Source organism: Octopus bimaculoides, chromosome 5 (genome assembly GCF_046866305.1).
Source record: "Octopus bimaculoides isolate indiv1 chromosome 5, ASM4686630v1, whole genome shotgun sequence".
NCBI lineage: Eukaryota > Metazoa > Mollusca > Cephalopoda > Octopoda > Octopodidae > Octopus > Octopus bimaculoides.
Window position 1 is genome coordinate 20361878 of NC_142932.1, and position 14752 is coordinate 20376629.

At 37.1% G+C, this 14752-nt stretch overlaps 1 protein-coding gene across 1 annotated transcript in view; it reads left to right on the plus strand.

The window, feature by feature from the left end:
* The first annotated feature begins 6130 nt into the window (after nucleotides 1–6130).
* Nucleotides 6131–14752, plus strand: part of LOC106871065 (gelsolin-like protein 2) — a 54024-nt gene continuing 45402 nt past the window's right edge. The window contains exon 1 of the mRNA XM_014917334.3: nucleotides 6131–6490. Coding sequence (XP_014772820.1) covers nucleotides 6484–6490 — 7 coding nt within the window. The 5' untranslated portion in view covers nucleotides 6131–6483. The remainder of the gene's footprint in view (nucleotides 6491–14752) is intronic.

The window sequence follows — 14752 nt, forward strand, 5'->3', positions numbered from 1 at the left end:
CCTTCTTACATATCAAGCAGGGTCATCTTCCAGAAGGGACCTGTGATTTGTCTGTTTTCGTACTTATTAAGACTTCAGGTTTTACTAAATTAACCCTAAGGCCGTTAGATTCCAGACCATGTTTCCACATCTGAAGTTACTTCTCTAGGTTTGGTAGTGATTCGGCTATAAGAACAAGGTCGTCAGCATAGAGGAGCTCCCAGGGACAGGCAGTTTTGAATACCTCCATAAAAGCCTGGAGGATTAAGATAAACAGGAGGGGGCTAAGAACTGAGACTTGGTGGACTCCTACTTGTACACTGAATTTATTGCTATACTCATTGCCAAACTACACCTTACTGGCAACATCCCTGTACATGGTTTGTACTGCTCTCACTAATCACTCATCTATCCCTAACTTCTGCATTGACCACCAGATAAGGGAGCAGAGGACTCTGTCAAAAGCTTTCCCCATGTCAATAAAAGCCAAGTACAGAGGTTTATTTTTGGTTAAATATTTCTCCTGCAGTTGCCTAATCAGTAATATAGCATCAGTCGTGCTCCTGCTCGGCATCTCGTCTACACTAAATCTCTTCCTAATGAATTGAGCTATGACTCTTTCTGTGACTTTCATCACCTGATTCAGCAATCTGATGCCTCTCTATTAATTCTGCCTAAGGCACTTTTGCCTTTGTAGCAGTTAACTATGATGCTGTTGCACCAATTGCTAGGTATGATTCCCTCATGGGTAACCTGATTAACTATACGGGTGACTAGGCTATATCCTCTTCTGCCAGATATTTTAAGCATTTCAGAAGTGATTCCTGATGGGCTGGGGGCTTTCCTTGTCTTCATATTCTTAACTGAGAAAATGGAGAAAATGTTACACGATTACAAATACAAACAACAAGACTAACAACAGGTGTCTTTTGACTAAAAGGACAGGTAAAGTTAAGCTGACGTGTGAAGTGGAGGCCTTATGGCAACAAACATAAATGAAAGTCAGGAGACAGGAAAATAAGGTGTTGTGTGATCAGCAGTCAAGCCAAGAAAGAAAGATCATGCTTGGCCAAACACAGGTTACGTGGGTGGAACAGAGAGAGGTAGGGAGCAGAGGGATTGAAGAATTGGGCAAGGAACTAGAGATAGAGAGCGGCGGTGGGGGGGTACAAGGGAGATAACAGAGGAAAGTAGAGAGATTAAAGAAAGAGAATGCTAAGAAAGTGAGAGAGGGGGAGCAAGAAAAACGAAAAGGGGAAATGCATGTATGTGTATAATAAATTAAAATAGGAATTAAATAAATCTGGGTGAATACCTCAGTAAAAGCATGCAATAAACTCAGCTAACAGGATGTTTCAATCGAGGTTATAACACTGCATAGTGATTATCAATAGCATGAGACAGGTGCAGACTGTAAATCCAAACTTCAAAACCACGTAGTTATTTGATATATTAACCACAGGCTTAAATCAGTCATGAAATAAAGAATGAACAATGAATGAGTACTAGGCTTTGAAAATAAGTACTGCGGTGTATTTGTTTGACTAAAGAACCCTTCAAAGCGATGCCCCCAACATGGCTGCAATCCAATGACTGAAACAAGTGAAAGATGTGTATGTGTGTTTCCGTCTACCAAATCCATTCACAAAGCTTTGGTTGGCCCAAGGCTATAGTAGAAGACACTTGCCCAAGGTGCCACGCAGTGGGACTGAACCTGGAACCATGTGGTTGGTAAGCAAGCTACTTACCACACAACCACTCCTGCGCCTGTGTGTGTGTGTGTGTGTGTGTGTGTGTGTGTGTATATATATATATATATATATATATATATATATATAGTTCAAATTTACAGGAAACAAATGATGATGACAGGTAAGGGAACAAAAAGCAGGTGTATTAGTTTGATGCTTGGATATATACATATATATGTAATATTGATAGTTTTTTATTAGGAAACTAATAGATTTTATACAGGGCTGCAAGGAGAAGTGCTCAGAATAATTGAGACAAGAGTAAAATATTAGTTATAGAATTAAAACGTCAGGGTTTTTTTTTCCTCCATTATTTGCATAGGCTTGTCTAGGGCTGGTCCATATTGACTATATAAACTTGCTCTTATATAAAAAATAATTTTTCCTTTTGTGCATGTCTTGACATTTGTGTGTAATTTTACCCTGACGAGGGGGTCATCACCAGTTTACACTCTATTGTGTTTAGAATACAGTGGTGTACCCCCGAAATGGCCATAGGTGCTGTATTTGCTTTTTGACCCATGTTTTTTGTGAACTCTTATAAATGGTGGTTGAAATGGATTTTACCGATTGATACCTGCTGGGTGCTGTATTTGTCTTTTGACCCATGTGTTTTGTGAATTTTTGGACATGGTGAGCACAAATGGATTTTACATGCTCATATTTGCTGGGTGTTTGTATTCACCTTTGACCCGTGTTTTTGTTTCTCTTGTGTATACTAAACTGATACGGACTTACCTATTGATGTCTGCTATTTTAAATTATAAAATATACCCGAGGGAAGTAGAGAACTTTATACTTTAACACTAAATAATGTTAAATCATTTTAAAGTTTTGTCATTGATTTTAAACATACTATTATGGAACCAGGAGTCTAACTACAGTCCTTCTGTAGCACTTACATAGCCTTACATGCCATTTTGGGTCTTCTGGATACCAAAACCTCTCATATCATTGCTATACATACATATATGTATGTATGTAAGTATACATACAAACATACATACATATACACACACGCACATATATATAGATATATAATTGTATAGGGTATAACTATATTTAAGGGCACAAAAGCTATTATGTCTTAAGTATAATTGTACCCTATACAATGTATATCTCTATGAACGTATTTTACCTAAAGGGTTTTTATATGCTGGTCACTGATAAAATTAATTAATTTTAATGATTTTATCCTCTAATTATGCTTTATATACATCTCTCTCTCTCTTTCTATATATGGGTGTGTATGTATTTATTTATTAATACTATTATTATCATAATTAAGGATAAAATCTATATAGGATTTTATCAGGTAGCTAGTGTGTAAAAACTTTTAGGTATAAATTAATATAGAGTTTATAATTTTTTATAGAAATTATAATAAGGGCAAACTACATGCTAGAAGAAGATGTCAAATGACTCTAAAACTGCCTTATCTATCACATAGACACAGGTTGAAAGTGAAGGAAATGAACAAAGATTTTTTTTTTAAAGGTTTATATATTCATACACACACACACACACACACATATATATATATATATATATATAGGAGTAGCTGTGTGGTAAGTAGCTTGCTGCCAACCACATGGTTCTGGGTTCAGTCCCACTGCGTGGCATCTTGGGCAAGTGTCTTCTACTATAGCCTCGAGCCGAACAAAGCCTTGTGAGTGGATTTGGTAGACGGAAACTGAAAGAAGACCGTCGTATATATGTATATATATATATATGTATGTATTTGTGTGTCTGTGTTTGTCCCCTCAACATCGCTTGACAACCGATGCTGGTGTGTTTATGTCCCCGTAACTTAGCGGTTCGGCAAAAGAGACCGATAGAATAAGTACTAGGCTTGTAAAGAATAAGTCCTGGGGTCGATTTGCTCGACTAAAGGCGGTGCTCCAGCATGGCCACAGTCAAACGACTGAAACAAGTAAAAGAGTAAAAGATTATATATATATATATATATATATATATACAGGACGTCACCAACAGTGCAAATAACATGAAATATGTAAACAAACGAGTTAAATACGTAAACAATGAGAAAAAAATGGTTGTCAGCTGTCTATCTTCTCCTTTTGAGCATTCAATGAGGTATTCAGCCAGCTACTCATCAGGTTGAGCTACCTTAATTATATGAAGGTTATATTGCTTTTAAGGAACCCCAAGTTAACTTGACACCAATAAATTGTTGTTTCTGAACGTTGTCTTTTATACCTATCACAGACTGCTCGAAGCTTACAAACCTCCTACACTTAGATCCTTGGATCTTCTGATTACACACACACACACACACACACGCACACACACACACAGATAGATAACGTCGCCTAACCGTTACCAACGTCGCCTTCCTGGCACTTGTACCAGTGGCACGTGAAAAGACATTCGAGCGAGATCGTTGCCAGTGCCCCTGGACTGGCTCCTGTGCAGGTGGCACGTAAAATACACCATTTCGAACGTGGCCGTTGCCAGTACCTCCTGGCTGGCTTTCGTGCTGGTGACATGTAAAACCACCCACTACACTCTCGGAGTGGTTGACGTAAGGAAGGGCATCCAGCTGTAGAAACTCTGCCAAATCAGATTGAAGCTTGGTGTAGCCATCTGGTTTCATCAGTCCTCAGTCAAATCGTCCAACCCATGCTAGCATGGAAAGCGGACGTTAAACGATGATGATGATGATGATAGATAGATGCGCGAATATTAATGTTGGATCTTTCTTTTTGCATAGTCAAACATTGTGAAAGCATTACTGAATAAATTCATGTTGATTCTACATAAATGTATTCAGCGGAGTATTACATTTATTATTAACTCAAGGGAAAAGTCGACTGATTTCGAAACTTTGGCGGTTGGTGATTTCATCCCGGTCTGATGAAGCCTTCAACTTGGCAAAAGTGAAATCACAACCAGTGGAACTTTACTTTGCAGCAAAGTGTGCTTGCGCGTGCGCATACATGCATGTATTTATGCATGGATACGTGCGTGTCTCTCTCTGTGTGTGTGTGTGTGTGTGTGTGTGTGTGTGTACGCACACATACATACATGTCTAACATTGCAGACGATCAAACTTTTTATTACACGCAAACCTGTCTGACAACTCTTGCTCGGACTTTTTTTTTTGTATTTCTTTGGGGTGGAGATTGAAGCCTATAAACATCACACCCTCAGGACGATAGACATCAGTCATTTCGGCAACCACTAGTACTACAGGGTGTCCACAAGGTCTGGGTACATGGAGTAAATAAAATCATAACATAAACAATTAAATATAAGGAATAATAATTTCTTAAAGTATGTGTTAATCCCCATGTGGGTACATGGAGTAAATAAAATCATAACAAACATTTAAATATAAGAAATAATAATTTCTTAATGTATGTGTTAATCCCCATGTACCCAGACTTTGTGGACACCTTGTATAGAAAGTTCAGAAAGTTTCTCCACAGTAAGTATTTAAGGCTTTCGGGCGATTCTTGTACACTGATCCTATACTTGCTCCCCAGGAAAAAAAGTCTGGCGGTGTTAAATCTGGTGATCTAGGTGGTCGAAGTCCCTTCGAAATAATCGGTTCACTGAAAAACTCTTGAAATAGCGCCATGGTGGTGATGCGCAGGATGAAAACAAGTCTCTGCGGAGAACCTTTATTGAACACCCTTTATTATTTATTGTTTTTACAATAACAACAATGAGACAGAGAGGGAGGGAGGCAAAAGTAGAGGGAGACAGAGACATAGAGAGAGAGAGAGTGTGTGTGTGTGTGTGTGTGTGTGTGTGTGTGTGTGATATTGGTAACAAGCCACGCCTCTCGTCTAGAACAAGGTAGTCAGAGAAAGTTGTCGTAGAGAAATTACCCTCCCACCATCTGCTTCATATACAATTCCTCTTTTCACTTCCCCGTTTCGTTGCTTTTCTCTTACCGTTCCTCATTTTTCTCTCTAACTACTACTATTCTTTCTACATCGCTTACTCAGTCTCTTCACCTCTCTATCTTTACTATTATTTTCACTTCTCTCACTCACCCTTTCTCTTTCTCTCACTCAGACATTATTATATATCAGTCACTCTCACTTTCTTTACTTCTCTATCTTTACCATTCTCTCACTTATTCTCTTAGTCTCACTCTAAGCTATTCCCTATATCTCACTCGCTCACTCTCTTCTGTTCTCAGCCTTTACCATTCCCTCCCGGTATATTTCTTGCACCCCCTCCAACCATTCCTTATATTTCTCACTCACTCTCTTCACCTCTCTATTATTATCGTTCTGTGTATATTTCTCACTCCTTTGCTCTCTTTCTCCCTCTGTTTCTGTCTGTTTTTCTCTCTCTCTTTCTCTCACCCAGCCATTCTTTCTCTCTCTTTCTCTCACTATATCTATCTATATATATATATATATATTATATATATATCCTGCTCACACCCTCAGCCACTCCTTCTATATCGTTCATTCCCCCTCTATCTCTTTAACATTCATTCTTTCTTCTATTTCCTTTATATATATATATATATCGCTTATTCCCTCTTTATTTATTCATTCTCTTTCTTTTTTACTCACTTTGACACTTAATCCGTTTCCATTCTCACTCGCTCTTATATTCATTCATATTTTTCTCTCTCAATTGTTTAAACACTCCTCTTTCTCTTCTGGTTTTCTTATATTTTGCTTGTCTGAACAGACACCGCACTTCACACATAACTACCTACAAAACAAGATCTTTTCCAGACGTTGAAAAGGGCTCGCTTTTAACCATGGCTGGTAAGTTTGGCCAATTTTTTTTCCCCCTTTAGATATTCCTTCGTTGTTTACTTGCATCACAATATTTTTTTTGACCAGATTGGATACCGCTCCTACTCATAACATCATTATCTTAAAACTATTCCTTAAGGTTTTCACATAAAATTTAGAAACGAATGCAATTTAGTCTTCCAAGCTCACATATGTTGATAAAAACATTAAGGGTAATTCTGAAATTCTTTTGAATACACGTAATGACTCTAAGTAATAGGAAGCTAAATATCTTTCACAATGATTAAGAAACATGTTATTTTCCAGAAGAAAATTAACAGTTTAACTTTATACGAACTGTTTTATCTCACTATTAACATCTCTGTCGTCATTTGCACTCGAGTGTGACTTGGTGTCAACATGTTTGATGTGTTACGCTTCTGATTATTAAGTACACATGTACCTATGAGCAATCACAGACACCCCATTTAACTCGCCCACTCCTCACTCCGGCGGAAGGTCCAAGATGTGACAGCTCGGGTGGTAAAAGGGGTGCACCCTAGCATTGAACTAGTTCTTTATTTTATCAACTCCAGAAGGAAAAAAAGGCAAACTTGCAACCAGTGCGATTTGAATTTGAAATGTAAAGAGCGAAAATAAATAGCACTAATGTATTCTCTTTAACGTGCTAACGATTTGGCTAATCCACCACTTTGAGTTTCACAAAGAAAATATATCACTCTGGAAAAATTGTGTGTGTGTGTAACACGTACACCCCTCCCACAACTTTGTTTCCTCATAACTTTCGGAAAAATGAATATTTTTTAATGAAAATTTCTACAAATACTTTTCAGATTGCAAATTACGATTATATTGAAATTTAATGTTAAAAAAAAAAAAGAAATGGTACACACACACACACACAAGAAGAGACGACAGTAATAAACGATTATTTTATATATATATATATATATATATATATATATATATATATATATATATATATATATATATATATATATATATATATATATATATATATACACATGCATGCATACATACATACATACATACATACATACATACACACACACATGAAATGAAACATTACATTTTGGAAAAATCTGTGATGTGTCTGGATGTGCAGTGTTTTTTATATTTTTATTGTTATTTTTTTTACATTAAATTCCGATATAAATGCAATCTACCATCATCTGAAAGGTATTTATTAAAAAATTCATTAAAAACGCTTATTTTTCTGAAAGTTATGAGAAAACAAAGTCGACTTATTGAATTCTCCGAAACTCCTCTCCCCACACCTCTGAAAAAAAAATTTCGCGACAAATTCCGATATAATCGTAATCTACACCATCTGAAAGGTATTTGTAAAAAAAAATTAATGGTAAATTTTTGCCAACCCAAAGAAATACTCGTGAGAAACGAAAAAAGGGCGGTAGGTGTGCTGATTCAGAAATTCCGCCATTATTTTACTACACTTAAAGAGAAAATCGTCCCAGTCATTCATTGTAAATTATAACAAATATTCTGCTTTTATAATATGGCTTGCGGTTACGTTGGTTTCGAAGCATTTGTCCATGAAGTATTCTTTTTCAGATTGATTTTAAAAGCTACATCTTGTTATCGGGCTGCAGCCATGCTGGGGCACCGCATTGACGGGTTTAATCGAACAAACCGCCCCCCAGTGCTTATTTTTTTTTTATCCTGATACTTATTCTATCGGATCCTTTTGCCGAACTGCTAGATTATGGGGGGTGGGGGTAAACAAACCAACACCGATTGTCAAGTGGTGGCGGGCAACTAACAAACATAAAGATGCACGCATATAGATATATACATATATACGATGGGCGTCTTTCAGTTTCCAACTTCCAAATAGTCGGTACATTTTTAGATAAACACCCGCACGATTTTCACTAAGAAAAACAAAAACTCGGATATTTTGCATGGAATCACGTACTCTGACCTCCTAATATGCTGCAAATCCCTTATTTGGGTTCAGAGAGGGGGGAGGCTCCCCCCCCTCCCGAATCATTAAAGAAATCCGAGTTTTTTTTTTTTTTCTTAGTGAAAATCGTGCGGGTGTTAATCTAAAAATTTATCGAACTTTCCAATAGTCCTCTCTCCACCCCTTCGGAAAAACATTTTCCCCCACAGATTTCTTTATAATCGTAATCTACAGGGTGTCCACAAAGTCTAGGTATATGGGGATTAACACATATTTTAAGAAATTATTTCTTATATTTAATTGTTTATGTTATGATTTTATTTACTCCATGTACCCAGACTTTGTGGACACCCTGTATACTGTTTGAAAGGTGTTTTTTTATTATAAAATTTCAATAAAAGATATTCATTTTCCTGAAGGTTATGAGGGGAAAAAAAAGGATCGTGTGAATTTTCCGACAGTCCTCTCCCCACCCCTTCGGATAAAAATTTCCCCAGAAATTTCTTTATAATCGTAATTTGTGCCATGTGAACGGCATTTCTATAAAATTTCGTAAATATATATCTATTTTCCTGAAAGTTATGACGGAAAAATCGGATCCTGTGAATTCTCCGAAATTCCTCTCCCCACCCAAACCCCGTTCGTTTGCGCAAATTTTTTTTTTTTCATATTCGTTTTCTACACTTTTTTACACTTAATAGGCTGGTTTCTTTTTGTGTGTGTGTGTGTGTGTGTGTGTGTGTGTGTCCGTTTTCGTTAACGGGTCTCAAACTGATTAAAGTATATATGAAGGGCCGGCTTAGCAGCATTATAGGATCTCCGGCCAAATCAATACACTGTTTTTCAGTTAAGGGATTATTTCAATCAGCTTTGAAAATGACCAGCTGACCTTTGGTCAAGGAATGTCAACAAACATTACCAAGTTTTTGGTTGTTATTCTTTACCTGAGCTTTCATGCAAAAAGCCCAAAATATAAACAATCAGTCACACACACACACATATCACCATTGTTGTCATTATTTTAAATTCCACTTTTCAATGTTTGTACGTCTCAGATGGAGTTTATTGAGGCAGGTTTTCTACAGCCAGATGTTCTTCATGTCACCAACCATCACCCTGCTTCTGCTGGCTAGTTATGTTTATGCAGAAATGTTGGAAAAGAATGACATTCATTTACAACAGTCCTACAATATCAAGACGAAGAACTACAAACATACATACACACAACGGACTTCTTTCAATTTACATCTACTAAATCACAAAGCTTTGATCAGCCCCTCAGGCAAGACACTTGCCTGAGATATGCTGTCAAACTGAACCTGAAACCTTGTGGTTAGGAAGAAAACTTGTTAATCACACAACCTTGCCTGTGCATATGTGTGTGCGTGTGTGTGTTTTTACACAATAGTGTTGAACAGTGTCAATGAGTATTCAACACTGCATAGCTGGATGAATACTCTTTTTATTTGTAGAGTTTGTGTATATCATAGGTGCAGGAGTGGCTGTGTGGTAAGTAGCTTGCTTACCAACCACATGGTTCCGGGTTCAGTCCCAGTGCGTGGCACCTTGGGCAAGTATCTTTAACTATAGCCTCGGGCCAACCAAAGCCTTGTGAGTGGATTTGATATGGTAGACAGAAACTGAAAGAAGCCCGTCATATATATGTATATATATATATATATATATATATATATATATATATATATATATATGTGTGTGTTTGTGTGTCAGTGTTTGTCCCCCCGCCATCGCTTGACAACCTATGCTGGTGTGCTAACGTCCCCGTAACTTGGCGGTTCGGCAAAAAGAGACCGATAGAATAAGCACTAGGCTTACAAAGAATAAGTCCTGGGGTCGATTTGCTCGACTAAAGGTGGTGCTCCAGTATGGCCGCAGTCAAATGACTGAAACAAGTAAAAGAGCTAAAAGAGATCTTTAAGTTTCATGCACTGGATATTGCAATGTTCAAATTAGAAATAGTGGTAAAACCATCTACATTTCGGATTTGACTACTAAATACAAGGTGATATCAAAAAGTTCCCAGACTAATTATGTTTTCACCTATGCTTTTAATTTCATTTCCTTCAAAATAGTCACCTTGCTATGGACCAGTCCTGGCATTCCTGCTACTTTTGGAATCCAGCCTGGAAGTCTTTTTCTGTAAGCGAGTTGAGGACCTTCTGCAATTCACTCTGGACCTCGATAACAGTATTAAAACGCTGAGTTGGAAGAAAAGGAGAAAAGAAAGGAACGAAAAAAGAAAAGAAGCAGAAGAAAGAAAATTTGCTATCGTTATGGGCAGGGTTCACCAAGCTTTTTTCACGGCAGGCCAGATAACTGAGAGAATGACAAGTGCATATATGGAGATAGGATGATAAGCGTATGCCAGTCTCAACTGTGATGCCAGAAATTCCAAGCCAGAAACTACAGCCTAGAAGACAAGCCTCATTCTGGAAAATGTGTAGAGCTCAACAAGGACATTTTTCAAACCCTGGTGGAACAAAATCCCATCGTAACTTTTAAGAAACTAGCAGAGAAGCTTGGATTCGGTCATTCAACCAGTCATTGAAGTCAGCGCTAGAAGGAAAATAACCATCTTTGATTTCAAGTCAAAAAGTGTTCTTCCATCAGGATAATGCTTGGCCACATACAGTGAGGATGACATTCCAAAGGCTGGTGCAGTTTGAATGGAAAATGATGCTTCACCCACCATATTTGCTGGACATTGCCCCATCTCATTATCATTTATTCCGCAGTCTTCAAAATCATTTGGATGCAAAAAATATAAATTCTGTAGATGAGGTCAGAATAGTACTGGAGGAGTATTTTTTGTGACGGACAAGTGAATTTTGGAAGAGGGGCCTTGCAAGTCTACCAGATAGATGGAAGAGCATTGTAGAAAATGAAGGAGAGTATATTTCAGATTAAAAATGAACTTTATCTTAATTTTGAAAAATAAAAAAGAAGTATAAAAAAACCGCATTATTTATGGGATGACCCAATATATATGCATGCATGTATGTAGATAGATAGATAGATAGATAGATAGATGTGTGTGTTTACCCATGACCACCACCACTTGACAACCAGTGTTACGATCCCCTAACTCAGCCATTTGTTAAAAGAGACTGATTGAATAAGCACCAATCTTAAAAAAATAACTGCTGGGTCGATTTGTGTGACTACACCCTTCAAGTTAGTACACAACTTGGCCAAGTTTCCAATAACTGGAACAAATAAAAGATATAGGATATACGCATATAGAATCTGTTCTTTTGTCTGTCTTAGATCTTTTTTTTATTTAAAAGTTTTGAATGTTGACTTTCTGGTTAATTCCTTATTAGGCATTTTATCTGAGTGACTGGGTAAGGAGAATTTTTTAATTTCAGTTGGATACTGTGAACTGTGTCAAATGGTAGTGGGGCAGCCTATTCACTGAATGTTGAGCACCTAGAAACTATCTATAATTCTCATGTGGATGTGTGTAGACATGTATATACTTACACACACACACACACACACACACATGCATATATATATATACTAGCAGAAATACCCGGCTTTGCCCGGGTTAAAGAGGATAATGAAATCTAAAACGCCGTCTAGACTACGCAACCCTCAACTGTTAGTAGCTACAATACCATATTTCTACATTAATAACTCTCCAATCCATGCCAGCATGGAACATAGACATTAAGTGGAATGCCAGTCTCTCATCTAGGAGGGCCTTGAAATCAATGTTACCAACTGGGGACTATGTGTGTCGCAGTGATAATAAAAAGACCCAAAGGAGGTCTGCAACGAAATAATTTTACTTAACACTTTGCAAGTGAATCAGTGGCGGCAAAGATGCGTCTCATTTACTTGACAATTTATGCACCACATTGCAGAAATCACAATGTAAGTATATCTGAAAGGGTAGTCTTACACTGTTGTACCGTTGAATTACAAATAATGCTCATCTGTTATGTTCGGGTTAAAATTTCATCAACATCAAAAATATATGAATTTTCATGGGAGTTATGGCCGTTATGCATAGAATATAATTTCCAAATTTCATAAAGATCCATTCAGTACTTTTGACATAGTTTTGGATAAGAAAACAAATGACTAATGTGTGTGTTTGTGTGCATGTGTTTGTGTGTGATGGGTGTATATATGTATAGATATCTGTATACATGTATATATATGTATATATGTGTACATATTATATGTACATCTATATATATACATGTACACATATGTATACATATACATGTATGCATATAGATCTATATCTATATATATCTATGCATATACGTGTACATATACATCTCTTTTTCTCTCTTTCTCTCTCTCTCTGAAATTATCTGTAATTACAGTATCGAAATGTGATTGTTTCAGTTAGTGGAATAACGTGTACATATACATCTATATGTATACATATACATCTCTCTTTCTCTCTCTCTCTGAAAGTATCTGTCATTACAGTATCAAAATGTGATTGTTTCAGTTAGTGGAATAGTTTCATTTTTAAAGTGAAAGTATTTGACATGAGTGTTTTTGTTTCAATTTTGACACGTAATACTTAAATAGTGGAGGAGATATTATGTTGCCGTGGGCTCGAACTCTGCAAGAAGTTAAAAAATTTTTTGACTAAAACACAACTGGAACCCTAAGTAAGGCATGTGTAAAATTTGAATGAAATTGGTTGCGTAGTTCTCGAGTTTTAGGGATTCACACAGACAGACAGACAGACAGACACACATTCTCATTTTTATATATATAGATATATATATATATATATATATATATACAAGAATATGGGCAGGGAACATGAAATAAAGTGTCTTGCTCAAGAACACAACACGTAGCCTGGTCCGGGATTCGAACTCACAGCCTCACGATTGTAAGCTTGACACTCTAACCACTGAGCCATGCACCTTCACACTTATAACATATCCATACACATATAGTAAACACAACTCAATGCTAATCCCTGTATATTTATGATGATATATATATATATATATATATATATATATATATATAACTACACTCTCTGAGTGGTCGGCGTTAGGAAGGGCATCCAGCTGTAGAAACTCTGCCAAATTAGATTGGAGCCTGGTGTAGCCATCCGGTTGCATCAGTCCTCAGTCAAATCGTCCAACCCATGCTAGCATGGAAAGCGGACGTTAAACGATGATGATGATATATATATGTACACATACATGTCTGTCTGTTTGTCATCTATCAGGCCAACCAATCAATTAATTATGTGTTGATCTCTTATCTATAAAGAGCACAATTCATTAATTTATATACTCCTTCCAATAGTAGAGAGTTTGTGACCTTCATCCAGGCCATCACTGTCACCAGAACTCTTACTTCTACTACTACTACTACTACTACTCTTATCACCACATACTCAGAAATAGACATCCTGCTTCATAGATACGGTGGTGACAGTGTTGCTGGGATCACACAAACACATTCGCTCTCTCTCTCTCTCTCTCACACACAGATATGCACATGCACAAACACACTGAACATGTACATGATAAATGAATATTTGATAGGCACAAATATACAAACATAAGTGGAGACAGATTATATCGTACATTAAGGATATGTTGCTATTTCAGAACTACACTGCAGAACGAATAATTACTTTTATATATCTATATCTATATATATATACACACACACATGCATACACACTTGTGCATGTGCACCACATACAATACTGTATGGCTTGGCTTAGCTTCATGCTTTTGCTCGATGGGGCTGGGGTCCTTCCAAGATAGTGGTCCCAGAGGTGTCATCATGCATGGAGCCGATCAGCTCCATTAGTGCACTCCATTGCTGGCGGTCCCACGTCAGTCCCTCTGGCATGGGACTTACCATATTGTATGTAATACACACATACACACACACACACTTCATACACTATATGACATTCAGCGATTATTTACATACCTTTTAAGTTATCTTGCCAACATGTCACTACCACCAAGGTCGTTGCCAGTATTACTACTGCCACTACTACTACCGCTGCTGCTGACACATCAAGAAGACATTTCCTGCTCACAAATGAAGTGGTTGGGATATCACTATATGGTTATCAACTTCCTTCTCAAATAATGCCCTATATTCTTAAACAAATGAAAGATTGCATTAGATAATGTTGTTCTAGATACATGGGGTGGTCACTGTTGAAATGTCTTTCATCATTGTTCTGGTTTGACCTTGAGCTAAATAACAACACTAACATGCATTACATATAACACATATATTTATATGTGCTACATATCCATATATACTTGTAACATGCTGCCTCTGCTGAG